Consider the following 27,999-nt stretch of genomic DNA (forward strand, 5'->3'; position numbering starts at 1 on the left):
AGTACTTCCGATGACCTGGTGTGATAGGAATGTGGAAGTACGCGTCCTGTAAATCCACCGAACACATCCAATCTCCACTTTGTAGATGAGGACATATCTGATGAAGTGCCAGCATGCGAAACTTCTCTTTGACCACCACTTTGTTGAGGGACCGAAGATCTAGAATTGGTCTGAACTTGTCCTCTTGGTCTCTTTTGGGGACTAGAAAATACCTTGAGTACACTCCTCTCCCCCTTTGGGATGGCGGTACCTCTTCGATTGCGTTTTTCTGCAAGAGGACGCTCACCTCCCTTTTGAGGAGGTTTAGATGGTACGAGCGAGTCTTTTTTGGAGGAATCGGTTGTGGTCTCTTCCGGAAACGTAGCGCATATCCATTGCGCAGTATATTCAGCACCCACTGATCTTTTGTGATGCTGACCCACTCTTCCAGGTGTTGCGAAGCACTTCCTCCCACTGGAGTGGGTAACGGCGCCAGAGGAAGCCACTGCTCAGGCCTTGCCTCCTCTGGGCGTGGCAGAGGACTGATGATGTCCGCCTCTGCCTCTGCCTGATTTTCCTCCTCTGTATTGTGTCTTCCCTTGTGGCTTGTTCTGAGACCATTGAGGGGTTTGAACCCTCTGTTGGCCTCCCCGGTTCTTGTTGGTCTTGAAGCGTCGCTTGAACGGCTCTTTCTTCTTTTCCAGACCAACCGCCTTCACCGTGTCCAATTCGGTTTTCATGCGGGTCATTTCCTGATCGGCATGCTCCCCAAAGAGTGAAGATCCTGAGAAGGGCAGATTGAGGATGCGTTGCTGGGCATCTGGTTTGAGACCCGTCAACCGCAACCAAGAAGATCTTCTCGCGCAAACCCCATGCGAGTAGGCATGTCCTGCTAGGAGTGCGTTATCTGCGGACGAACTGATCATTTGGTTTGCCACCAAACAGCCCTCCGTCACTGTCTCCTCAAAGTCCTTCTGGTCCTCCTTGGGCAATTTCTCTTTGAATCGTTCCATGGAGTCCCACAGTGCTCTATCATATCTGCCGAGAAGTGCTGAGGCACTAGAGACTTTCAGTGATGAAGCTGCTGTGCTGCACACTCTGCGTCCCCAAGAATCTTGGGTCTTGCTGTCCTTGTCAGGAGGAACTGAAGAAGAGGGTGCGACTGCGTGATTCTTCCTAGCTGAGGCTACGATAACAGAGTCCGCCGCAGGCTCCCCTTTAACAAAGATTGGGTCCGAGTCGGCCGGCCTATACTTTTTCTGGATACGTGCCGGAACCGCCCTGATTGCCGCTGGCGTGAGGAAGACCTCCTTGATTGGGTCCATTATCCCTGGAACCAATGGGAGCAAAGGCCGTGAATATGATTTGTGCCGAAGGGTCTCAAAAATTACAGTAGTGGAAACTTCTGGAACAGCCATTTCTATTTGAAGTTTTTGAGCGCCCCTTTGAAGAACGTCTAGGTATGTGTTGACGTCGTCAAGCGGGGAAGCTCTGGAGTGAGGGCTGTCTGCCAGCGTTGGGGAGTAATCCCTTTTAGAAGATCTTGAAGAGGATGAGGAGGAGGTTGATGGTGTTCTCCTTCTCCTGTGGTGAGATTTTACCTTCCTCACTGGCGATCTTCTCGGTCGGTCTTCCCTTCGAGGAGAACGTGATTCTCTCCGACGCTCCCTTCGTGGAGATCTCGACCTCTCAGTTCGTTTCTCCCTTCTCGGCGTTTGAGATCTGGGATGCTCTCTCCGCGGTGATCGGGAGACCCTGGGGGTATGCGACCTTTCCGCTCTCCTCTCCCGAGAGTGTGATTGGTGCCTGATAGGACTCTGTCTGTCTGCCTCTTCTACCAGTCTCTGAAGAGGTGACCTGTGGAGTGGGCTTACATATCTGTGCAGCCTCTCCGTCGCTCCAGAATCCTTCCACGTGTGCAAAGGAGCATACCATCTCGGCGAGAGTGTTATCTTTCGCTGGGGCAACGGACTTCTACTCCTGGAACTGGACCTCGATGAGCTAGAGGCCCTTGAGGAGGAATGGTGAGAAGCCGATTGGGTCACCAAAATAGTCGAAGGCACTGAAGGGGATTTTCGTCTCACCGGTGTTGGCGGACGTCTTAGAAGTCTTTCCCTTGACGTTGGACGCCTCTGCGGCGTCGACGGAGTGATAATCTTCGACGTCGAACGCCTCGATGACGACCCGTGTTCTCTCGACGTCGACCTGTGATGTCGAGCCGCTGACGGTGTCTTCTCCCTCGACGTCGAACAGCGTCGTCCCGCCTTCGACGGAGGTCTCGACGTCGAACGGCGTTGCCCTGCCGTCGACGGAGGTCTCGACGTCGAGCGGCTTTGCCCTGCCGTCGACGGAGGTCTCGACGTCGAACGGCGTTGCCCTGCCGTCGACGGAGGTCTCGACGTCGGCCGACGTTGGTCTGTCGGCGACGGAGATGGCCTTCGACGTCCTGTCGTCGACGAAGCCCTTGATTTCGACCTGGCATGTGGCGACGGCGGAGGATCGGACATCCTCGACGTCGAGCGCCGACACGTCTTCGACGATGATCCCTTCCTCGACGACGATCGTCCGAGGGGGCTCTTGCTCCTCGACTCCGAGCGCCTCCGTGGAGACTTCGGCGGAGGTGTCACACTCTTCGAAGCCTGTCGACGTTGGGACGACGGCGAGTGTATTCTGTCTCTCGACGCCGACCGTCGCCTGGTTGACGGCGGCGGAGTTGACTTACGTCTTGACGTCGATCTTCTCGTCGACGGAGATCTCGTGGCTTCTCTCGACGCCGATCGTCGCCTAGTTGACGACGGCGGAGCTTTCTTCGTCGTCGGTGATTTTCTTTTCGACGACGATTTCCTCGTCGACGCCGGTCCCGACGTCGACGGAGCTTTATCTTTCGATTTTTCCATCAGATGTTTTTTCAGCGCCGAGCCCGGCGCTGAGGTCGATGGACGCTCCGACTTGCCTTTGGAGGGAGTTCTGGGTCTCTTTGAACTCTTCCTCTCTGTAGATCTTCCCCTCATGGATCTTTGGGCCAAACCATAGAGCCTGTTCCTCTCCCTGTCTTTTAAAGTTCTGTCAGACAGGTTTTGACAATGAGAACAGTCCTTTGGATCATGATCTTCTGGCAAGCATAAAATACAGACCTCATGAGAGTCCGTTTTTGCCTTCTTGTGGCCACAAGAAGGGCAATCATCGAATAATGAAGGCATCCTGACAGGAAAAACCTCACAAAAATTCGACTGCTAAGCAGTTATTTACTTGACCCTGATGTAAAAAGTCAAAGTAAATCAAAAAAATGTTCTTTAGAAGCTTTTCTGACTGAAAAAGGCAGAAAAACTGTGGAGCTGTGTATCCAGGGTCCTTCCTGAAGGAGCCGGAAAGAACAACTGACCTAACTGTAACCCCTGAGGCATGATGGGAAGCTAGGGGCAGAGGTGCCTTAAAGGCACAGCGTCAGTTTTGGTACATGCAGCCACAGGGTTAGCTTTTCAGTCTTTTTAGACTGGGTATTTGCAATGCAGCCTGGGAGCTGTATATGCTTACAGTGTCTTATAAGAATTTCTGCTGTTTTCTAAGCATTAAAACAGTTTCTAAACAAGCATTGGTGTTGTTTATCATGTTTCTAATGCTAATACACATGTATGGTGGAAATTCTTCACAGCATATTCCAGCTCTACTGTTTTATTTGGCTGCAATGGCTTATTTTTATATATATATATTTATATATATATGTATATGTATATGTGGGGCACATATAATATATTGTTTCCGGGGTCCCGCGCATGGGCGGGAATATTCTAATGCTTATGACTATTGATGAGGATCCCCTGGAAGAGAACCGTGACGTTCCTCATAGGGAGAGGATGTGTTGTGTTGCAGCACCTAATGCCAGCCCCATCTGTCTCCCTCTAATGGATTTAAGTGGGAAAATAAGTCTGTTGGGGAGACCAAGGATCGTGTATGCCGGGAAACGAGGAAGCTCTGTTTCAAAGTATGTGTCGATGTCTTTGAGTACTTCCTCCCAATAGTCCTGCACTTCTTTGCATTCCCACAGTATGTGTATCATGGTTATGTTATGTTATGTTATTTTTGTCTTGTATAGCGTACGGCTACTCAAAGAGTGTCCCGGCGCTTTATTGCAAACCTGTATCACAACATAACGGAAAAGGAAAGGCAGAAAAATGAGAGGGCCCTAAACTAAAATCAAGACTGGTATCTAAAGAGTAAAAAGCCAGGTTTTTAGGCCCTTCCTAAACGCCAACAGATTGGAGGTACTACGCAATGTCACTGGCAGAGTATTCCAAAGCTGCGGAGCCAGCAGTTTTAAAGATCGACCTCCTATACGTGCCCTTTTTATGCGAGGGACCACGGCAAGAAACAAAGACTCCGACCTCAGGGACCTTGCAGGATGGTAAAAAGCTAGCCTTTTTTGGAGATATTTTGCTCCTGAAGCATGTAGAGCTTTATGGGCCAAGGTCAAGGCCTTAAAGACTATCCGCTTCTGGATGGGCAGCCAATGGAGTGACTGCAGGAGGCCCGAGGTTCTAGCTCGGCCGGGTAATCCAAAGATGGCCCGTGCTGCCGAATTCTGGACCACCTGCAGTCGTTACAACAGATACTCCGGCAGGCCGAGATAAAGGATATTCGAGTAATCCATTCTCTAGCCAATTATAGCCTGAACCGTTATCTTCCTGTGATCCTCCGGGAGCACAGGAAGAAACTTGCGGAGCATCCGGAGGAGACCGAAGCAGGTACCAGTGAGACCAAGAATCTGGGATCTCAACGTCAGACCATTATCGATCTTAATCCCCAGATTCTTGGCTAACTGGGAGGAGCCTGCAGGGGGAAACATATTAGCAGGCCACCATTCCTGCCAGTGTGGGTCCGATCTGCAGCCGAAGAAGAGTACCTCCGATTTATCCGAGTTGCACTTGAGGCTGTTAAGCTGGAACCAATTAAAAAAAGCCCCAAGGCAACCCCGGATACCATCTCCGTCAAAATAAGCTCCTTTCTCGCAGGTAAAGAGGAACTGGGTATCATCGGCATAGGAAACGATCTGGGCCCCGAAAGATTCCGCCAGTGCCGCCAGAGGGGTCATAAAGATGTTGAAGAGAGTCGGGCTCAGCACTGAGCCCTGTGGGACTCCGACACCCAGTGACGGCATCTCGGCGGAACTGGAGGAGGCCCAGACCGTTTGTCGACGGCCAGCCAGGAATGATCGGAACCAGCTGAACACCGTCCCCCTCAGACCGATCTCATAAAGTCTGGCGAGGAGACCCTCGTGGGGGACGGTGTCAAAGGCCGCCGACAGATCGAGCATCCCAAGCATTGCCTCCTGAGTCCAGCACCTCCTTAATTGCCTCCGAAACTTCCAGGAGCGCTGTTTCGGTGCTCAAGTTGGTGCGGAAGCCGGATTGGGTGGAGTGCAGCAGATCATGGGATTCCAGATAGTCGGAGAGCACCGTATGCGCGTGCTTCTCCAGGATCTTAGCAAAGGCGGGCAGAAGCGAAATGGGCCTGTAATTAGCCAGCACCTCTGAGTCCAGGCCGGGCTTTTTAAGCAGAGGGATGATCATCGCCTGCTTCCAGGCCTGAGGGACCACACTCTCACTCAAAGAGTGGTTCAGAATAGGATTCACGATGGGATTAATGACTTCGGCCATCTTTGCCAAAAATTTGGCAGGGCATACGTCAAGAGGTGATCCCGATTTAAAGCAGGCCATCAGGTCCAGGGACGAGGAAACTGAAAGTGGCGGAAAGTCTGCCAGGACCGGGTCTGCACTAGCTGTTAAATCGAAGACACCCTCAGAATAGTGAGAAACTTCTACCCCCTTCAGGGGAAAAGAGTCCTGAATCAATTTGATCTTGGAGGTGAAGAAATTGGCAAGGGCACTCACCCATGCCTCAGTAGGGGGTACCTGAGTGGAAGGAGCACGAGGGGTCATAAATTCCCTCACAATGGCGAATACCTCCTTGCACGAATTGGAAGCAGTCTCAATTCTCCTCGAGAAATAGCCTCTTTTTTCAGAGAGGATGTTGCGATGGTAGGCTTTGACAGAGGCTCTATAAGCTAGTTTTGCCGCGGGATCATATTGCGAACGCCAAGCTCTCTCTGCTACCTTGCACTGCCGCCGTGAGGCCGCCAGTGCTTCGGTAAACCAAGGGGCAGATGCCAGTTTCGCTGTATTGCGAGGAGGCCTCACCGGGGCAAGATCATCCAGCCTATCCGTGAGTCATGATTGCAACAGTTCTAAATCCCTTTCTAGGTCCCCTGTCATAAGGCAAGGGTGAGCCAGGCATGCCTGTGCCAGCAATTCTGGAGTCACCCGGTGGTACGCCCTCGACCCTTGGCAAGACTGCCGGGGAGGAGCACTAGATGGTTTTTTGCCTCCGACACATAGTATTTGACCAGCCTGTGATCCGACCATAGCACCTGCAAAGGCACTAACATCTCTATAGAAGTAGTCGAGAAGACCAGATCCAGGGTATGGCCCTTTTCATGCGTCGGTCCAAGGTGATATGGAGAAAGGCCTAGAGGAGCCGTAACATCCATCATTTTGATCGTGTCTACATCCGTTCCATCATCCATGTGGATATTGAAGTCGCCTGCCAATATGCAGTGCTCAGATCTCAGCACCAGTGTCAAGATTATCGACTGGAGCTCTTCAAAGAAGGTGCCTGTCGGTCCCGGGGGCCTATAGACTAGAAGTCCTTTAAAAGATTGGTGCGGCGATAATACTATGGAGAAGGCAAGGGATTCACATCCCATGATAACATCCATAGGAATAGTGGTGCAAGTGGCACGTTTGTTTACCACAAGTGCCACACCCCCCCCTCGCCCTTTCAGTCTATCTTGCCTAAAGATATTGTAATCAGGGGGGATAGCTGTAACAATATGGGGGTTAGAAAGCTCCCCTAGCCACGTTTCAGTCAACATCAAGCACAAAGGCTTTTCTGTTACCAGAAGATCATAGATGTCCAGAGCATGTCGGCTGAGTGATCTAGTATTTAAAAGCAAACAAAGATGCTTCACGCTATCTACCTCCCTGTCTAGTACGGTAAACCGAATTTTGTGTGGCAACCATCCACAGTCAGGGCACCGACTCTTAGCCTTGTAGCGGGCCGGAAATACCTTACGGCAAGAGCCCCCCATTTTTTGTAGAGACCGGAGCTCCTGCGCCGAATGTTGAAGCATGATAAAAAAAAGTGGTTGAAGAGGCCGCCAGAGACCAGTCCAGCCCGTCGCCCTAGTCGCCTCCGGGACGCTGACGGGCGCAGACGGGCTGGACTCTGGCGTGACTCCGGTGTCACTGCGGCGAAAACGCTGCGCTGGTCCCTACTTGTCCGCACCCCCTCCAACACGAGGGGTCTCTCAGAGGGTTACCTTGATGTAGGCGTTCCGGTGTCAGGTGCCAGTAATAGGCCACTTTCACCACCGATTCTTTGCTGGCTGTGTTTCTAGCTGTGTGGTGTGCTCGATAATAGAGGTCTCGCCATTCTGTGTCTGAAAGTGCGCGACCCAGCTCCTTCCCCCATCGTTTCTGACCCGCCGACCTCGTTGTGAGTGGCGTGGGGGCCAGCATTTTGTATAATTCTGTAATGGCCTTCGAGTCGTTAGATTTACTGAGAAGCCACTTCTCATATGTGGTGAGAGTGCGGCCGACGAGGGGTTCAATGTCTTTGTGTGTGAGCCAGTGCCGCAACTGAAAATACTGAAATCGGTGTGGTTTGTCAAGTCCATATGTGTCTGTTATCGTGTCTAGCGTCATAAAGCCCTGGAGGTCGAATAAGTGTCCCGCGGAGCCGCATTCGATTTGTCGCCATTGGGGAAAGGAGCCGGGGGGCACCCCAGGGGGAAACGCTGGATTGTCCAGCAGGGGCGTCATTGGTGAGGGAAAGGTTGTCAGACCTCTCGGGACCGCTACCGCGTCCCATACCTGGAGGAGTTTTTTGGTGATAGGCGATTTTTTGAGATAGGTTGGTCTGTCCGCCCGTGCCAGAAAGGGGACTCTCCACAGTGGCATACCCGCCATCGCTCTGTCTTGGAAAAGCCAGTGCTTTTCGGAGAGTGGCCGGGACCATTCCAGGAGGTATCTCATCTGTGCCGCCTGAAAATAACGCTTCAGGTCAGGTACCCCCAATCCGCCCTCCGCCGTCGTCCTAGTGACCAGATCACGTCGGAGCCGGGGACGTTTGTTAGCCCAGACAAACTCTAGCATGGTATCCTGCAGCTTTTTAAGCATACCCAAGGGAAGAGTGACCGGGATAGTCTGGAACAGGTATAACACTTTCGGTAACAGGGACATCTTGACCGCGGCAACCCGGCCCAACCACGAGAGCGGTTGTTGACGCCACCATGATATGTCCCCCTGAATGCGTGTCAGAAGTTTGGAGTAGTTAAGTTCGACTGTCTGGGCTGTTGAGGGAGTTAGTTCTATTCCTAAGTACGGCAGTGCAGTTTGCACAGCCAGCCCCTCAATATGAAGCGTTCCCCTGTTGGCTCGGCGGGTATTGCTGCCCAGGGGGAGAATAACGGACTTTCCCACATTCATCTTGAATCCTGAGACAGCCCGAAGCGCTCCATCTCCCTCAGGAATGCTGGTATAGACACCCTGGGGTTGTCCACAGCGACTAGGATGTCGTCTGCATAGAGGCTGATGGTCTGCTCCTCTTCCCCCGAATTTGATGCCCGTGATGTCTGTGTTGTTTCGGATATGTTGGGCAAAGGGTTCCACGTAAAGGGCGAATAGTAGCGGTGAAAGCGGGCAGCCCTTACGTGTGCTACGCCGAATTTCAAACGTCTTGGAGCTCGTCCCATTGACTTTGATCGTCGCCCGGGGAGATGCATAGCAGCTGGCTACCCAGGTGCGGAACCGGTCTTCCAGGCCAAATCTCGCCAGACTGTTATTCATATATTGCCAATCCACACGGTCAAACGCTTTTTCCGCGTCGACTGACAGCAAGGCCGCGTCTGAGGCATTGAAGTTTGCCTTATCTATTACATGTATCAGACGTTTAGTAAGCATACCTGCTTTGAGTGCAAAGTACCATTCGATGCATTGGGCTAGATCTGCATGAAAAGGAGGGTCAGATAAAGCCTCCACTTGTAGTCACCAAGTGAGTATACCTGCAAGGTAGGCAGCAATGGGAAGTGATCAGACCGGGTGCATGCCAGGAATTCCGCCCAGACCAACTGGGCATCAATTTGGGCTGTCCATAAAAAAAGGTCAATTCTGGTGTGCACTTTGTGCACCTGTGAGTAAAAGGAGTACTCGCAGTCCAATGGGTGTAGGAGCCGCCATACATTCTGAAGACGCATTCATGTTAACCATTGACTGAGGTACTGAGCTGTATGCCTAGTAGCAGCTGCTTGGAGGGGATGGGTCCCCGCCCCAGAGTCGAGGTAAAGACGGATCCCCAAAAAGCACAAGTGTTCCCTGCGGTGTGTTGTGAGCATAGATCGCAGCCAGTGTAACAGGAGCTCCATCCAGCTGGCCTTCCCGAATCACATATCGACCCCGGGCGTCCCATTCTGTGTATTCACAATGTAAGGTACTCCTGGTGCTATCCATATTAGTACCCCACGAGCTAAGAAGGATGATGAAGTGCCATGTACCTGCCCTCTCCATTTAGCCAAAAGCTTATGTAACTCTGCGACATTAAGGTGTGTTTTCTGGAGAATAGCTATGTGTACATGACTCTGCTTAAGGCATGGATGCAATAGCGTTTTGATGGAGTGGTCACACCACACACGTTCCTGGTGATGAGATGAGATATTAGGGGAAACGGGCATCGACCAGTGTGTCTGTCAAGGTGGTCACAGTGCAAAGCAAAAGGGAAAAGTGTGAGACATCCCTGCCCACCCCAAAACCGTCCCATGGAGTCTAGGTAAGGCCTATACTTATATGTGACATGCAGGAATGCAGCAAGTACTGTTTGGAACACTTTCAGAGCATCTAGTTAAACCACAACAAGTGAAACCTCTATTCCACCAGGGACAGTTGCCCTGGCAGGGCCCGTCCAAAATATCATCCCCAAGCTGTACACTAGTGACAGGGTAAAGAAAAGAAAGAATAGCAAATAAACTGTCTACAATGGAGTCCACTTGGGAACCTTGGGGTGAAGTGGCGCCGGGGTGAAGTGGCGCCAGGGTGAAGGACATAGCTAGGCCCCAGTATAAGAGCGACAGTGTTTGGTGAGTACCTCACAGTCCCCATGCACATTGTTTCTTCCCTTCAGGCTGGCAACTAGTCCTGTGAAAAGGTCACCCAATGCAGGACAGTTGCCTCATCAGGCAGTGGTGTCACACTTCCAGATCCTCAGCTGATCTAGGAGTGACCTTTGGGCCCTGTTAATCTCCAACTAATTCAGGAAGTGAGCCACCCAAGTCTGAACCCAGTTCCATCCCGGAAGGGAGCAGAGGAGTTCGTACCATAGAAGGAGGCCTCTGCCACCAGCGGGACGGTTCCTCGGCCACCTGATCTTTGGTTGATTGTGCCCTGGGAAGGCGATGTCTGGGCTTGGGTACTATCCAGCCGCCATCTCCACACATCCTCCAGCAAGTGGAGGATGCGAGTCCTGTCGCCATCAATTACATGAAGCTTAGTGGGAAACAGAAGAGCATTTTTAAGGTCCAGCTCCCGAAGACGTTGCTTGACTTGAGAGTACGATCTGCTACGGCATTGCATCTCAATGGTGAAATCAGGCTATGTCGTAATCCGAGCATTTTCATGGGACTAAGGGCTCTTGGTGCGAAAGCGTTCTAAAAGCAGGTTTTCGTCTCTATAGTTGAGGTGATGCGCTAGGATAGGATGTGGAGGAGCTAAGGGGGATTAACCCAGTGTGCGATGCGCACATTCCATGGAGAAAAACGTTAGGTGCCTTGACATCCAGGATGATCTAACTGGCCAGTCTTCCAAGAACAGCTCTACGTTAGGGCCCTCTGAGCGTTCAGAAAAGTCCATTAGGTGAATGTTATTAAGTCTCGATCTGCCCTGGTCATCTTCCCCCCTGCAATGTAAGGTGGCGACTTCAGCTTCCACCTGTTTCGGAAGCTCCTGCTGTTCTTGAACTGATGGTCTTACAGCTGCCAAAGTGGACTTGGTTTCCCCCACTCGTTCTGCCAACTTGAGGTAGTCAGCCCGCATCAGATTAACCTCCACAGAAACAGAGTCTATGCAGGTTTCCAGGGAAGTCTTAGTGTCCATGATGGCCTGAAGCACCCTGTCGAATTGTGTAGAGTGGGCCTGAAGAGTCTTCTCAAGGTGTTGAAGGCTGCCAAGAGTCTTTTCCATCGGCGTCCTGTCCATCTCCGCTTCGCCGCTTACCGTAAGCTGGGGCCTGGCGCACTTTGGCTTCACCATCTTTACTCTGTGGCACACAGAAGTCAGTAGGCTCAGGGGCGGAGTAGACCGCCATCCAGCCGAGACAGATCTCCCAGAGCAATATAAACAATAGTGAACACACTGCAATAGTGGTGCAGTAACCCCCCTTTGGGGTCCCGTGTTATGTGCACCAGCCAGGGCGGGTGTCGGGGTCTGACAAGCAGCACAGTCACTCCACTGCCAGCTGGCCGGTCAGTCCAGTCGAGGGCCCCATGTAAGTGCAGCAAGATTTGCCACCCTCACCCAGCAGCACCAGCCCCGAGTTCCCACAAGAGAGGGAATACGTGCCCTCCTAAGATTGAGTCACCAGGCACTGGCGCTGGATCCTCCTGTTAGTGATAGGTTCAGCCCTCAAGATTGTAGAGTAGGATGCTCAGCTCGGCAGGGGGCTGACTAGGCCCATTCCGCTCCCCCAGCAGTGAGGGGTGATACTCGTACAGCCTTCGCTCAACACAGCAGTCGCAACTCCAACTCCGAGTCTGCTGCAGTCGCCATCTTGGACCCCCCCCCCCAGAGAACTAACCATTTTGATATGGGCTTCCTCTTCATCTCCCTAAGTCCATTGATTTTTCTTTCTGTTTCTCAGCAACAGAAAGAGGAAAGCATTTACATTCCTTTAGCACTACTTTTGAAGCTTGAGACCATTCTAGATTCACATCCGATTCAGTATTTCACCATCTAGTGTTTGGGTCTAGAAATTTTCTTTAACAAAAAGTAGTTTTATTTTTGCACTTTCTCAAAAGCAGAATCAGTATCACGGATGGTGAAAGAATTCCATGGCTGTTTGGGGACCAGAAGGAAGACCAGACTTGGAATATTGTAGGTTTAAAAAAGTCATGTTAACAAGGAGCGACACACACGCGTCACTGTTCCATTAGATGTTACGCCCATCATGGGAATGAAGTGTCTCTTACCTTGTAAAACATCCGATTTTGTTGCTGAAAGGACATGCCTGGAAAGCCCAATTGCGGGGGTTTCATTGAGATTCCAATGGGAGGAGTTCTCATCATGGAATGTCTTGAGTGAGTAAAGAACTGCGGCATGGCAGGTGAAGGCCCCATTGCAAATCCACGCATGCTACCTGCAGAAGAAAAGCATCACTAAATACTAAGTAACAAAAACACCAATGAATTTCTTTATCTTTTAATGATAACAAATAGACATCTGGAACATTTGCAAACGTTTGCAAATCCAACACATCTTGACTGCATTGAGTATAGGTTTTTGTGGCATTGATGTATATGTGCTTTGTTGGATGTAGGTGAAGGATTTAGTCTCCAGTGTTGAGCTGGATGCTTGTCTGTGGCATACCTTGAGGGACCCTGCTACCTACAGCACAAGGGCTTTGATAAATGTATAGGAGGCATTCTGTTTAAGGGGTTCTGTTGGGTGTGGGAAGTCCTACATGCAAACATTACATTATTTAGCAGATATCATTTAGTTTTACCAAGCATTGCAGTAAGGTCAATTTTACTACTTTACCAGCTTTTTGAGACAAAGAAAGGGAAGGTGAAAGGAAGGAATAGTTTCTTACCAGTTATCCTGGTTTTATCTCGGGAATCTCCATTTAAAACATAAGCACTGAATAGTCCCTCCCACTTACGGGTTCAGGAGCACTTCTTTACAATAGATCTTCGAAAGTGTTGATGTTTGCCTTTCGTCAGGAAGGACTGGAGAAGCACTTCAGAGATTAATGTTTTACAGTCTATATGTGACGAGGAGGGTCGGATAAAGAATGCAAATGCTACTTACCAGTATGCATCTGTTCTTGGCATGTAGGGCTGCTGACATTCATATCTGTGCATAGATCGCCGCCTAGTGTTGGGTCCGGATGATTGCACATTGTTGTCCTGGAAGAGTCTTCGAAGTATCACGAGATAGGTGGCTCCTCCCCTGGACTACAGTGCGCATGGGCATCGCCTCCATCCCCAGATTGTTTTTAGCCATTGGCAGAGATGGAGTGAAGTAAGTGAGTGATGCCCATGCTACGAGCAGATATATATATATATATGTATGAAGACTGCAGCTGCTACAGGCGCCGGGGAGGAGGGTGGGCGATATGAATGTCAGCAGCCCTACATGCCAAGAACAGATGCATACTGGTAAGTAGCATTTGCAGTTCGAGGCATGTGGGCTGCTGAATTCATATCTGTGCATAGAATACATAGCAGTCCCTCCATTAGCGGCGGCCGCCCGTGCCAGCTGCAGCAGTCTGAAAAAGTGTCTTGAGAACAGCCTGACCAACAGCTGCCTGCTGTTTGGAGTGCACGTCTACACAGTAATGCTTAGTGAAAGTGTGTGTGGTAGACCATGTGGCTGCTCTACAAATATCCTCTAAGGGAATGTTACCTAGGAAAGCCATAGAGGCCCCCAACTTTCTGGTGGAGTGGGCTCTTGGTGGAATTGTGAGAGTGCGTTTAGCCTTAGCGTAACAAATCTGAATGCATTTTACGATCCACCTAGCGATCCCAGCTTTGGAGATAGCGTTTCCCTTGTGGTGTGAGGCAAATGCAACGAAAAGTTGCTTGGTCTTACGAAAATCTTTTGTCCTGTCAATGTAGTACATTAAGGCTCTTTTGACGTCAAGGGTGTGGAGCATCCGCTCCGCCAGCAACTCTGGGTTTTGAAAAAACACTGGCAACTCAATTGTCTGGTTCATATGGAATTGAGATACAACCTTGGGTAAGAATTTGGGGTTAGTGCGGAGCACCACCCTGTTAGCGTGTACCTGGAAGAAAGGTTCTTGGATGGTGAGCGCCTGCAACTCACTAACCCTCCGTAGCGATGTAATTGCTACTAAGAAAGCGACCTTCCAAGTCAGAAACTGAAGCTCACAAGAGTGCAGTGGCTCAAAGGGAGGACCCATCAGCCTTGTAAGAACCACATTGAGGTTCCATTCAGGAGCTGGTGGTGTCCGTGGTGGAATGACCCTTTTGAGTCCTTCCAGAAAAGCCTTGATAGCCGGGACTTTAAAAAGTGACAGGTGTTGCCTATTCTGGAGGTATGCTGCCATTGCAGACAAGTGAATGCGGATGGAAGAGTACGCCAAATTGCATTGGTACAGGTGGAACAGGTAACAAATGATGTTTTGAATGGAAGCATCCAGCGGGTCAATATTGTGGTTTACACAGTAAACGACGAACCGCTTCCATTTAGCCGCATAACATGCTCTAGTAGTGGGCTTCCTTGCCTCCCGAATGATGTCCATGCAATCGGGGGGAAGGTTGAGGTAGCCAAACTCTAGGACCTCAGGAGCCAGATCGCCAGGTTGAGCTGTTGCGGATCTGGGTGCTGAATGTCGCCATGGCTCTGCGTCAGAAGGCTGGGAGTGAGATGAAGCCTTTGATGCGGTACCACGGAGAGTTCCAGAAACGTGGTGTACCATGGTTGGCGAGCCCACGTCGGAGCAACCAGGATGAGAGTCATCGAGTGCTGCCTGAGTTTGCGTGCCACCAGCGGTATCAGAGGTGCTGGGGGAAAAGCGTACGCAAATCTGCCTGACCAGTTCATCCACATCGCATTGCCCTGCGATTGCGGGTGTGGGAACCTGGCGGCGAAGCTTCGGCATTTTGCGTTCTCCTTTGTGGCGAACAGGTCTATCTCTGGATGACCCCACTTTTGGAAGTACGGCTGGAGTACTGATGGATGTATCTCCCACTCGTGCATCTGATGGCTGTGCCTGCTGAGCAGGTCCGCCATCTGGTTGTCCTTGCCCGGGAGATGCTCTGCCATGAGGAAGATGTTCCTCTGAATGGCCCACTTCCACATGCTCTGAGCCAGATGAGGTAGCTGCGGAGAGTGTGTGCCCCCCTGTTTCTGAATGTAGTACATGGCCGTCATGTTGTCCGTCCGGATCAACACGACCTTGTTGCACAGATGTACTTTGAATGCCTTCAAGGCCATGAAGATTGCCATCAACTCCAAAACATTGATGTGCATCTTCCTTTGCTGTAGTGTCCATAGTCCTTGCACTGTGTAGTGGAGTACATGCGCTTCCCATCCCTGGAGAGAAGCGTCCGTCGTCAGGATGATCTGCGGCACAGGCTCCTGGAACGGTCGGCCCTTGCAAAGGTTTTGTGGATTCCACCAATGCAGAGAGTTGTACGCCCGACCGCTTACCAACGCTAGGTCTGTCAGTTGCCCATGAGCCTGAGTCCACTGACGTGCTAGGCACTCCTGAAGCGGACGCATATGTAGTCTCGCGTGCGGGACGATGGAGATGCAGGAGGCCATCATGCCTATCAACTGCATGAACACTTTCGCTGGAAGCGAGTACTGAGGTCTGAATCGTTGGATCAGCGTCTGGATACTGGCGATTCTCACTGAATTTGGCTGCGCAGTGGCTGCCAGAGTGTCTATTGTCGCGCCCAGATACTGCCGTATATGGGCGGGTTGGAGATGGGATTTCGGGTAATTCAGCGAGAATCCCAGATCGTGCAGGAGATGAATGGTGCGGGACACGTGGTCGGCGCACTGCTGTTCTGTCTTTGCCTGAATGAGCCAGTCGTCCAGATAGGGATAGACGTGGACGTTCTGGCGTCTTAGATGCGCCGCCACAGTCGCCAGGCACTTCGTAAAGACCCTTGGCGCTGTGGTGACCCCGAAAGGCAGAACCCTGAACTGGTAGTGCTGGTCTTGAATCGTGAATCTGAGATACTTCCTGTGGGAAGGATGCAGGGGGATATGAAAGTATGCATCCTTTAGATCCAACGTCGCCAGGAAGTCCCCCTGTCGAAGCAGAGGGAGTACCTGCTGCAACGTGAGCATATGGAAGTGCTCCGAGAGAATATACCAGTTGAGGGGCCTGAGGTCCAGGATGGGCCTGAGGGATCCGTCCTTCTTGGGGATTAGAAAATACAGAGAGTAAACCCCTGTTCCCCTTTCTTGCAGTGGGACGAGCTCTATTGCCCCTTTTTGCAGCATGACTTGAACTTCCTGCTGCAACAAGTGCATGTGCTCGCCGGACATAGGACGGTTTCTTGGAGGTATGTTTGGTGGAGTGGAAGTAAGTTCCAGACAGTAACCGTACTGGATAAGAGATTTGACCCACCTGTCCGTGGTGATGGATTTCCACGCGGGCAGGAACTGCTGGAGTCTCCCCCCGACCGGTGTTGTGTGGTCGGGGGGCAGTGACAAGGCGTCACCGTTTGTTGGCGGTGGAGGACCTGGAGCTGTTGTTTCCACGTCCCCTGCCCTTGACGTTGTTGCCCCTGTAGCCACCTCTACCCTTGTTGGTGTATGAGGTTTGGGTATTGCTCTTATAGTACTGTGTGGATTGCGATGCCTGACCCCTTGAGGTGCCTCTGGTATTGGAGCGGCGAAAAGAACCACCCCGAAACTGCTGAAACTGGAGGGCCCCCATAGATTTAGCAGTGTCCGTGTCTTTCTTCATTTTTTCAAGTGTCGCATCCACTTCGGGGCCAAACAGGTGGTCAGGATTGACTGTTTGGTTCAGGATGGTTGTCTGTATATCTGGTTTGAAGCCTGATATCCTAAGCCATGCATGTCTCCTTAGCAACACGCTAGTGTTGATCGCCCTGGAGGCTGTATCAGCCACATCCAGCGCACATTTGATGGAAGCGTTAGTGATTAGCTTTCCTTCCTGAATCAACATTTCCCCTGCCTCCTTGTACTGATCAGGTAAGTGCTGCAGAGGTGTTTCTAGGATGTGGTAATGTGCCCTATCGTAGCGTGCAAGTAGGGCCTGCGTGTTTGAGATGTGCCAAATGTTAGCTGCCTGTGCAGCAATTCGTTTTCCTGAGGCCTCAAATATTTTTGACTCTTTGTCTGGGGGAGGAGCGTCACCAGTGGTCTGTGAATTCGCCCTCTTGCGTGCGTTGGATACAACCAAAGAGTCCAGTGGCAAGTGTCCCTTGATGTATGTTGGATCTGAGGGCGCTGCCTTGTATTTTTTGTCAATGCGAGGGTTGATGACTCGCGCCCGAGTGGGCTCCTTGAAGACCTCCGGCGCGTACTTTAGCACTCCCTGGAGCATTGGCAATGTCTTGACTGACTTTTCAGCCACTGAGAAAGTGTCAAACAAAAAATCCACATCCACAGGATCCGAATGCAGTTCGACATCATGATTTGCTGCAGCCCTCTCAATCAAGGCGTTGAAGGCTGCAGAGTCCTCCGTTGGTGAGGTTTTCGCCGCAAAGAGTTGCGGTTCCTGACCCGACTGAGGGTCCTCTGGGTCGCCTCCGGCAGACCAAGGTTCATGTTCCTCCTCCGGATCCGAGGACGCCGGATAGTCATACTCGTCCCCCTCCTCTCCGTCACCTTCCCCAGCGTTGGAATGTGTCGGTGAACGTTCTAAGTTCTTGGGAGATGCAGGCTCTATAGGGGCTGAAGTACCCGCAGAGTCCTTCTTGTTTTTGAGGGGAATGCGAAAATGTTCCAACACCGGTTCCGTGGTGATTTTCCTTTTGAGGAGAGACAGCTTCCCGGTATTGGCGTCGATGATGACCTCCCGACGCTCTTCCTCCGCAAGGGGCTGGAGCCGGGGCTTCGACACCACCAATGACGCCCTGGGTGTTGACACCACCTTTGAGGGCACGCCTGCCCCATGCTTCGGAGCGAAAGCCTTCGGCGTCGACTTCGGCGGAAGCGTGAAGCGGATAGGCGTTTGCGCCTTTGCCGGCTTCGGTGCGGGCTTCGGCACCACATCCTCTGGTTCGGGAACCACAGCGTCTTTCCGAATCCGTTGCAGGGACTCCGCGACCTTCTTTGTTAAGGCCGGAGAGGGCTTGACCGGCTCGAGCAATTTCCCCGAGTCCGGAGTCGGGTCGGTGAAAGGCACGGTCTTCGGAGCCGACACATCACCATCCTCGGCCTCGACGGCCGGAGCCGGCGCAGCCAGAGCTTTGGAATCGCCTTGACGCTTCTTCGAAGCTCTCTTTGGGTCATCGACCTCGACCATCTTCGGCGCCGAGGCGGCCGCGTCGGTCGACTTCGCCTTCGACCCCGAGGCCCTCGGGTCGGCCATCTTGGCGTGGCTCTTCAAGTCGGCCATTTTGAATTTCTTAGACTTTGACGCCTCTAGAGTCTTCTGTCCCACCAGTGCGACTTTCACTTTCGGTTTCGATACCGTTGGTGTGGACCCCGATGGCTTCACTTTCGTTTTCTTCAACGGGAGTGGCGCAGCAGAAATGTCCGTGGCCGGGCCCGGGGGCGGGGCTGCTGGACGATTAATGAGGTCTTGGGTAAGGCCCGAAGGCGATCCCTCGACCTGGGCCGTATGGTGGGGGTTGACCCCTGAGTCAGTCCGAGGATGCTCTTCCTCCGAGCTATCCTCCACGGTGGCAATGGCCCCATCGTCGTCCCCTACCTTGTCGACGACTTCATCAAACTCCTCGTCTCCCGCGTCGTAGTCATCCCCCTCCGACGCAGGGCTAGAGTCCGAAACTTGAAAGACATCGTCGTCTCCAACAAATTCTTCGAAGATGTTGTCCGGCGGGGGCGCCGGTGGTGCCGATAACTGGGCCTGGAGTCTAGCGGCCCGACGAAGCTTGAGAGTCTTCTTGCACCGGAACTTTGAGCAGGCCATACACCTGGCCTCATCATGGTCCGGCGACAAACATTTGTTGCACACCGGGTGCACGTCGAGGTGTGAATACTTAGAGGTGCACACCGGGCACCTCTTAAACGGAGTTCGTTCCATGTTCAGTAGTCTGGAGCGTCGTGTAGGCCCGTCCGCACCGAAAGCACGTGGAGGGGCAGCAAGAGTTCGGAGCTGAGAAACAGAACAAAACCCGAACGAAGACGATACCGACGCTAAGCCTAAAGACCTTTTGGTCTCAAGTTAGGAAAGTTAAACAACTATCGATTCCGACAGAGGGAACCGAAACACATCCGAACCCAATGGCGGAAAAAAACAATCTGGGGATGGAGGCGATGCCCATGCGCACCAGAAAGTTGGGGGCCTCTATGGCTTTCCTAGGTAACATTCCCTTAGAGGATATTTGTAGAGCAGCCACATGGTCTACCACACACACTTTCACTAAGCATTACTGTGTAGACGTGCACTCCAAACAGCAGGCAGCTGTTTGGAGTGCAGAGCTGTTGGTCAGGCTGTTCTCAAGACACTTTTTCAGACTGCTGCAGCTGGCACGGGCGGCCGCCGCTAATGGAGGGACTGCTATGTATTCTATGCACAGATATGAATTCAGCAGCCCACATGCCTCGAACTGCAAATGCTACTTACCAGTATGCATCTGTTCTTGGCATGTAGGGCTGCTGACATTCATATCGCCCACCCTCCTCCCCGGCGCCTGTAGCAGCTGCAGTCTTCATACATATATATATATATATCTGCTCGTAGCATGGGCATCACTCACTTACTTCACTCCATCTCTGCCAATGGCTAAAAACAATCTGGGGATGGAGGCGATGCCCATGCGCACTGTAGTCCAGGGGAGGAGCCACCTATCTCGTGATACTTCGAAGACTCTTCCAGGACAACAATGTGCAATCATCCAGACCCAACACTAGGCGGCGATCTATGCACAGATACGAATTCAGCAGCCCACATGCCTCGAACCAGTACATACCTACGTGTTGAATGGGATGATATCAACGATTCCCTTTCCCCACTCTTTCTTCAGCAGCCGGAAGTACGGAAGGACTCAGAATCCCACCACTATTCCACGGAAGAAGAAAAAGGCCAGAGTTACTTTAACTGGGCCGAGTTGTCTCTAAGCCACGCCCCCACAGATGACGCGGAGGGAGACCTGTGTGTTCAAACACCGGAGGAGGTGAGGAGTTCAAGACCGTGGAGAGACCGGAGAACCGTGACGAGAGGAGAAGCTCAGACGGAGAGCCAACCGGAGTACCAGCCCAGAGACTACAGGAGCCAGAAGGCCAACGACTCCGCGACTCGCCCAGCCACGCTTCCGGAGAAGCGTGGCTTGCACAGGTACGATCGCGTATCTCAGGTTGGGCGGGCAAGAAGGGAAACGCTAGACCGTAGTCATCTTGCACCAGAGTTCCCGTTTTCCCTACCCTGAGCACTACCGTCACCTAGAGCTTAGAAGAGTGTGCACAGTGTATCTCCTCACTACCCTCCCCTCACGCGTATCACTTTTTGAGCCCCCGACTGTACCCAGTCGCTCCCCTTTAAAGGTTTCGCCTGGGGTCCACTGCGGAGCAGTATTCGTGCAGGCGAAATCTTTTGTTTAGCAGTACGGGGCTTTGTCCCGCCTGTCTCTTCCATTGGCTAGCTCCATAAATGGAGGCTAGCCATTGGAAGAGAGATCTGTCCATTATTCTCCGAGCAGATTCGTGGGCGTTCCGTAGATTTTTTTCTCATTCCGCCCCTTTAAGAACGTCATGCGGCGGTGGGTGTGAGAAGTTGGCCCGATATGCAACGTTCGCTATTCTAGCGACCGCTATGTATCGTTCCAACGACCCTTATGGTGTTTGGTTGTAAGTCAACCTATAGACCAGCTATCCTAGTAGCATGGATACGAGCAGTCTAAGGCTAAAGACTCGAGAGGGCGCGTTAAGCCAGCTGTTTACCACACATGTACCCCTTGAACACCCAGTGAAAGGACACCACACAAGTGTTATGAAAATAAACAGTATATTTATTAAGAATCACAACAGCCCTGTACTCTTTATGAGGACAGGGTACTAAGCACAAACCAAATCTCTTTAGCAAATACTTCAAGTGCATAGTTTAAAGACAAGTGTCCTAGGACACGGAAAGGTTAAGGCAAGTCGGAAGCGAGGGACTCGGGACCCTAGAGTAAGGAGGCTATGCAGGCACCGAAATGCCGAGTTACCTAGCCACGAGGGCTGCGGCTGCACAAGTCTTACAGGCGTCGGGGTCTTCGCTGACGAGCCAGGGGCCGGAAGAAAAGGAGTTGCTGGCCGGCGACCAGTGTTGAATAGTTCGTAGAGATTGATGAAACCTGAAAGCAGAGGGGACCAAGTTCGTACTACTAGCCAGTAGTCAGAGGGTACCAGGAAGGCACCGGTTGGCCGTCACCTCGACCAGGTGAGTGGGCGACGCTAGGCTCTGCAGTCTCTCGGACCAGGGGGCGTTGTCGGCGACCACGGTGGAGGTGCGAGCTGTCCCACGACGGATGTCGCTGTCGGCGTCTTGGGTGGACCAGGAGGGTCCGGGGTGCCTCTCAAAAGATGGAAGCAGGGGCCAGTCTGGAGCAACCAGACCGGCAGTGTTGATTCTTGGTCGTCGTCACAGAAGGGCACGAGCCAGCGGCCAGTGACCAGACAACGTGCTGAGCAGCGAGCAGAAGGGCCCCACGCAGATCGTGGAGATGCTGGGAGACTGCACTTCGGTGCTGGAGCGGCTCAGGGTCGGGGCTTCTCGGACCCCAGAGCACTCACCAGAGAGTTACCTCGATGGTCGTGCTGGTTTTTAAGAGCGTGCAGGTTCTGATGATGGCCGGTCCCTCGAGGTCTCGTCGCACCCACAGATCACAGCTGAGCTGATGACGTGGGTAGAGGTCAGAGGTGCCAGGGAAGCCGGTTCTCGTCGAGCTGGGCCGTCGGATTCCTTGAGGAAGGACTTACAGCAAACCGCAGAGTTCTTAGATGGTGCCCGCTGATGCAGGGTGACTACTCCTTAGCCACAAGGGAGAAATCTTGAGAAGAGTCTTGAAGTCCTTTCGTAGAAAGTATTCTTGATTCAAAGATGATCTAATTTGGAAGGGTCCCCGCTCCGGCCTTTATCCTAAAGAAAGGGGTGGGTACATGACTAGGTCCTGCCCTAAGGGTGGGACCAGAAAGGGGGGTAGTTACACCCCTCTCCCCTGCCGGACTTTCCCCAGGCCAGGGCTGTCGCCCCTGGAACTGGTTCTAACCGGCAGATGCGTAGTGAGCACCGGGGTGCCACTCCGCAGTCACCTTCTCGCAAAAGCCCTACCTACCCAGAATACACAAACCCTGTCTGGGACGGTGCGAACACTGCCCTCGACAGGAAACTCTTTGTCCAAGTGCTCCTCGCTGGAAGGACTCCCAGCAGCAGGAGGTCAGACTTGTGTCTGTGGTGGCAGCATCCATTTTGTGGAGCTGAGGCTTTCGTTAACTTTAACCGGGGTTCACAGTCACGTACATGTCGTGTCCCTCTAGAAGGGCGGAATGCTAACCTCGTCGCCAGAGTTGATGAGAGGGCAGCATCCCGATTTGTATGACACCTTACTCGACATGTCTTGATAACGCGACACCGAAGTTACCGATATGGTACGCGTTATCATGGAACAGCCATTGGGTCTTGATTCCGCAAGCTGCAACCGGGCTCGGCTCGAGCCAGAGCTTAGTTCACACGAGCCCATGCACTCTGCCTTCAGGATTGTCAAGGCCTGCCATAGGAGTGACTGATAGGGACTCGGGTGTCCATTGTATGGTTAGATATAGAGCTACTATATCTAAAGCAAAGGGTGATTACACGACTTCGCCCCCGCTGTCATGCAGCCAGTTGTGTCAAATTTAGGAGGCCAGCCAGGGGTGGCATAATACATGCTGCAGCCCCTGGCGGCCCTGGGTACACCTACGCCCTGAGTTACAGGGTCTGATAAGGTGGCCCAGTACCAATTGGTATATGCACCTAGGGTACATCTCGTAATTTAGAAAGAGAACAGCCAGGCTGTGGGTCTGATTGGCAGGCCCACAGCCAGAGAAAGTCGTAAACCAGTGAAACAAAAGCAAAAAATCTGGGTGATCATAGGATTGCAGACCCTACTCTCCTACATGACCCCCCCCCAAACGTCGGAACAACTAACTAACCTTGACCAGGTAAGTCTTCTTGTTCTAAGTGGAAATATCTGGAGAGCCCATCGGCATTGCCATGATCAGTACCAGGTCTATGTTCCACTGTGAAGTCCATCCCCTGTAGGGAAATGGACCACCTAAGCAGTTTGGGGTTTTCACCCTTCATCTGATTTAGCCACAAGAGGGGCTTATGGTCGGTCTGAATCTTGAAGTGAGTGCCAAACAAGTATGGCCTCAGCTTCTTCAGGGCCCAAACCACAGCAAATTGTTGTGTCTTGTAAAGCGCACTGCTACCCGGAGGCCTCGTAGCGCTATAGACCGCTGGGGAACCCGTCCTGGCTTTCCCTGTGAGATAGTCCCTCCTGGGGGTCTCCAAGGTGAAACCAGGCATCCCCGGCGTTTGTGTGGGGCCGTTGTGGAGATGAGGCAAGCTAATGCCCAGAGTTGCCGAGTGTGCTCCCTGGTCGGAGTAGGCACCGATGCGAGAATTATCAGTCCGCTGATCCTGGTCCAAGACCCTGCCGCGTCGGGAATCGAACCCTGGTCCCGGGCCGTTCTCTGCACTCGGGTCTGCCGCCTCTAACCAGTGAGCCACACCTCTCCGCAAAGGCCTCCCTCTCAATAGCTGACCAATTCTTCTCTCTAGGGGTCAGCCGTCTACTTATAAAAGCAATGGGCTGGTCTTGACCATCAAAATTCAGTTGAGAAAGAACAGCTCCCACACCCAACTCAGAAGCATCTGTTTGGACAATGAATGGTTTGGAGTAGTCCGGACTCTTGAGGATAGGCGCCGTGCACATGGCCTGCTTTAGGTCATCGAATGCTTTTTGACAGCTCGCTGTCCACTGAACCTTTTTTGGCATTTTCTTACTTGTCAGTTCATTTAACGGTGTCACAATGGACCCATAGTTCCTGACAAACTTCCTGTAGTATCCAGTCAGGCCCAAGAAAGCTCGAACCTGAGTCTGGGTGGTTGGAGGAGCCCAGTCCCTGATTGACTGTATCTTGCTCTCCAGTGGCTGAACCTGACCTCCACCGACAAGGTGGCCCAGGTATACAACCTGTGTCTGCCCTATCTGGCACTTGGTGGCCTTGATAGTGAGACCTGCTGCTTGCAGTGCCTCTAACGTCTTCCGCAGGTGGACCAGGTGATCCTCCCAGGTGGAGCTAAACACAGCAATATCGTCAAGATATGCCGCACAGAAGTCATCCAGCCCAGTAAGGACATGATTCACCAACCGTTGGAAGGTGGCAGGTGCATTTTTCAGACCAAAGGGCATCACCACGAACTGATAATGCCCACCAGGGGTTGAAAATGCTGTCTTAGGCTTGGCGTCCTCAGCTAACCTGATTTGCCAATACCCAGCTGTCAGGTCAAACGTACTTAAGTAGTTGGCCGAAGCCAGCCTATCAATAAGCTCGTCTGCCCTTGGTATTGGGTGGGCGTCAGCCTTAGTGACTGCATTGAGACCCCTGTAGTCTACGCAGAACCTCATCTCTCTCTTACCACCCTGGGTGTGAGGTTTCGGCACTAGAACTACGGGACTAGCCCAAGGGCTATCCGAGGGTTCAATGACTCCCAGCTCCAACATTTTCTGCACTTCACTTTTGATGCAGTCTCTGACGTGATCAGGCTGCCTGTAGATTTTACTCTTTACGGGCAGGCTGTCACCAGTGTCGACCTCATGGGTGCACCAATCGGTCTGACTGGGTGTCAGAGAAAACAGATGTCGGAACGACTGAAGAACCTGTTTACAGTCGCTCTGCTGATGGTCGGAGAGGCTGCCGCAAAAGACAACACCATCTACCGAGCCATCGTCAGGATTCTGAGAGAGCAGGTCGGGGAGAGGGTCACTCTCCTCCTCCTGTCCCTCATCTATGGCCATGAGCAAACTCATGTCCTTCCTGTCGACATATGCTTTTAGCCTGTTGACATAAAGCACCCTGTGGGGGCTCCGGGGAGTTCCCAGGTCGACCAGGTAGGTGACCTCTCCCTTTTTCTCCAGGATGGTGTGGGGCCCGGACCATTTGTCCTTGAGTGCTGCTGGGGCCACTGGCTCCAACACCCACACCTTCTGTCCGGGCTGGTAAACAGTCAAGACAGCCTTTTGGTCATGCCAAGCTTTTTGGAGTTCTTGGCTGGCCTTAAGGTTTTCGGATGCCTTTTCCATGTATTCAGCCATCCGCGAGCGGAGGCCGAGCACATAGTCCACTATGTTGGCTGCAGGCTTTTTGAGAGGTCTCTCCCATCCTTCCTTCACCAAACACAGGGGTCCTCTTACAGGATGCCCGTACAAAAGTTCAAAAGGGCTGTAGCCAACCCCCTTCTGTGGGACTTCTCTGTAGGCGAACAAGAGGCAGGGGATCAGGACGTCCCATCTACGCCGAAGCTTTTCCGGTAGTCCATGAATCATCCCTTTTAGGGTCCTGTTGAATCTCTCAACAAGCCCATTGCATTGTGGATGATAGGGGGTAGTGAACTTGTAGTTAACACCACATTCCTTCCACATAGCAGTTAAGTAGCTCGACATAAAGTTTGCACCTCTGTCGGAGACGACCTCCTTAGGGAAGCCCACTCTGGAGAATACTCCAACTAGGGCTCTTGCCACAACAGGTGCTGTAGTGGTCCTAAGGGGAATAGCTTCAGGATACCTGGTGGCATGATCCACTACCACCAGTATAAACTTGTGCCCTGATGCTGTCGGTGGTTCCATGGGACCGACGATATCGATCCCCACCCGTTCAAAGGGCACCCCCACCACAGGCATTGGTATAAGGGGGGCCTTTGTCGTGCCACCTGACTTACCACTGGCTTGGCAAGTGACACAGGAGCGGCAAAACTCCTTGGTATCCTCGTTCATGTGAGGCCAGTGAAAGTGCGAGACAAGCCTGTCCCACGTTTTCGTCTGGCCTAAGTGACCTGCTAAGGGAATCTCATGGGCCAAGGTAAGTAGGAAACCACGCTGAGACAAGGGGACGACCAGCCTCCTGGTCATGCCAGGCTTGGGGTCTCTTGCCTCAGTGTACAGGAGTCCATCTTCCCAGTATACCTTGTGGGTACCTGTGGCGTTCCCTGCAGCCTCAGCAGCAGCCTGCTGTCTGAGGGGTTCAAGAGAAGGGCAGTCTAATTGGTCCTTCCCCAGATCTTCCCTTGAGGGTCCCCCTGAGCCCAAGAATTCAACTTGGTCAAGTTCGAACTCTCTCGGCTCAGTTTCCCTCAATTCCTGTAGGTCAGCCTCCTCTGAGACTTGATCCTCGACCTGGGGCAAGGGGGAAGGCGCAGCCTTAACCCTACTGCTCTTTTTCTTGGGAGGTGTCTGGTCCGTTGTTCCAGGATCCAGCACCTGTTCAGTGGGGCATTTCCTGACCTGCGACCTAGTCACAGCGAACACATGTGCTGGCAAACCTAACATTTCCATGTGAGTCCGGTGCTCCACTTCTGACCATTGTGACGACTCCAAATCATTGCCCAACAAACAATCCACTGGGAGGTCTGGACTAACTACAACCTTCTTTTGGCCAGTTACCCCTCCCCAGGAGAAAGCTACAATTGCCATACTGTGATTGGTAGTGACATTGCTTGCATTGGTCACCAGGAATTCTGTACCTGGCATGATCTGTCCAGGGTCCACGAAGTTAGGCGTCACCATGGTGACGCTGGCACAAGTGTCCCTATAGGCCTGAGCCATCTTTCCATTTATGAAAGGCGTCTGTCGGTATTTGCCCAGCGTATTGGGGCTTACGTCAGGGGACACGTCCACGTCCCCTGTACTGACAAGGACAGCCTGAGTGAGTGTGCCAACTAAGTTGTCACGCCCCTCAGAACCCAGGGTTAACCCTACCAAACCCTTGGGAGGCGCACTACCACTGCTGACTGTACTAGGGGGCACAGGTGCCTTAGGGGCTGCAGTGGCAGGAGTCTGCCCTCCTCCTTTCTTGGTGCACTCACTAAACCAGTGAGACTTATTTTTACAGTACTGGCACCAACGTTTGGATTGGCCTTCTTTCTTCTTTTGGGGAGCCTGACCCCCACCCTCTTTGGGTTGTTGGGGACCTGTCGAAGACTTCTGGTCATTTTGTTCCCCCTTAGAATCTTTACCCTTCTGGTCTGCTTTCTTCTGACCACCTTGATTCTGGCCCTGGTTCTGTTTAACTCTCGTACGAACCCATTTGTCCGCCTTCTGCCCCAATTCTTGAGGAGAGGTCAGATCCGAGTCGACAAGATGCTGATGCAACAACTGGTTCTGACAATTGTTTAAAATTTGTTCTCTCATCATCAAATTATACAATCCTTTGTAATCAGTAACCTTACTGCCCAGCAACCAGCCCTCAAAAGCCTTAGTGGCACAATCGACAAAATCAGACCAGTCTTGAGACTGCGTTTTCTGGGTATCCCTGAACAGCACCCTGTACTGCTCAGTGGTTAGGCCGAACCCTGCAACGAGTGTATTCTTCAAGACTTGGTAATTGTTAGCGTCCTCTACCCTTGTGGTGAGGAGCTTGTCTCTTCCTTTACCTTCAAAGGAGAGCCACAAGATAGCTGCCCACTGACTCTGGGGAACGCCTTGCACAGTGCAGGCCCTCTCCAAAGCAGTAATCCATTTGTGGATGTCGTCCCCTTGCTTAAAGGGGGGCACTATCTTCCCAAGGTGTTTCGTATCGAAACTCTTTTCCCTATTACTAGGTACATTGCTGCCACCAGTGGGGACTGCCCCACTTAACTGTTGCTCTCTAGCGAAAGCAAGCTTTTCCTTGGCCAGGGCAAGTTCTTCCCTTTCGATCCGCAGATTAGCTGCCCTTTCCTTCGCTTCGTACACTCTCCTCTGAGGGGACGTCATCCCTCTTTGAGAAGAGTTGTGAGAGCCGTTGGTATGAAGGGATCTGCCAGAGCCTCTTGATAGAGATCTGGCTC

The 27,999-nt window shown here is 52.2% G+C and overlaps 1 protein-coding gene across 2 annotated transcripts in view; it reads right to left on the minus strand.

The window, feature by feature from the left end:
* Window positions 1-27,999, minus strand: part of CIZ1 (CDKN1A interacting zinc finger protein 1) — a 748,675-nt gene that overhangs the window by 649,477 nt on the left and 71,199 nt on the right. For both annotated transcript variants that reach the window (XM_086924896.1, XM_086924897.1), the window contains exon 4: window positions 12,269-12,435. In XM_086924896.1, coding sequence (XP_086781022.1) covers window positions 12,269-12,435 — 167 coding nt within the window. The remainder of the gene's footprint in view (window positions 1-12,268; window positions 12,436-27,999) is intronic.

Source organism: Lissotriton vulgaris, chromosome 5, assembly GCF_964263255.1.
Source record: "Lissotriton vulgaris chromosome 5, aLisVul1.2, whole genome shotgun sequence".
In the NCBI taxonomy this organism is placed as follows: domain Eukaryota; kingdom Metazoa; phylum Chordata; class Amphibia; order Caudata; family Salamandridae; genus Lissotriton; species Lissotriton vulgaris.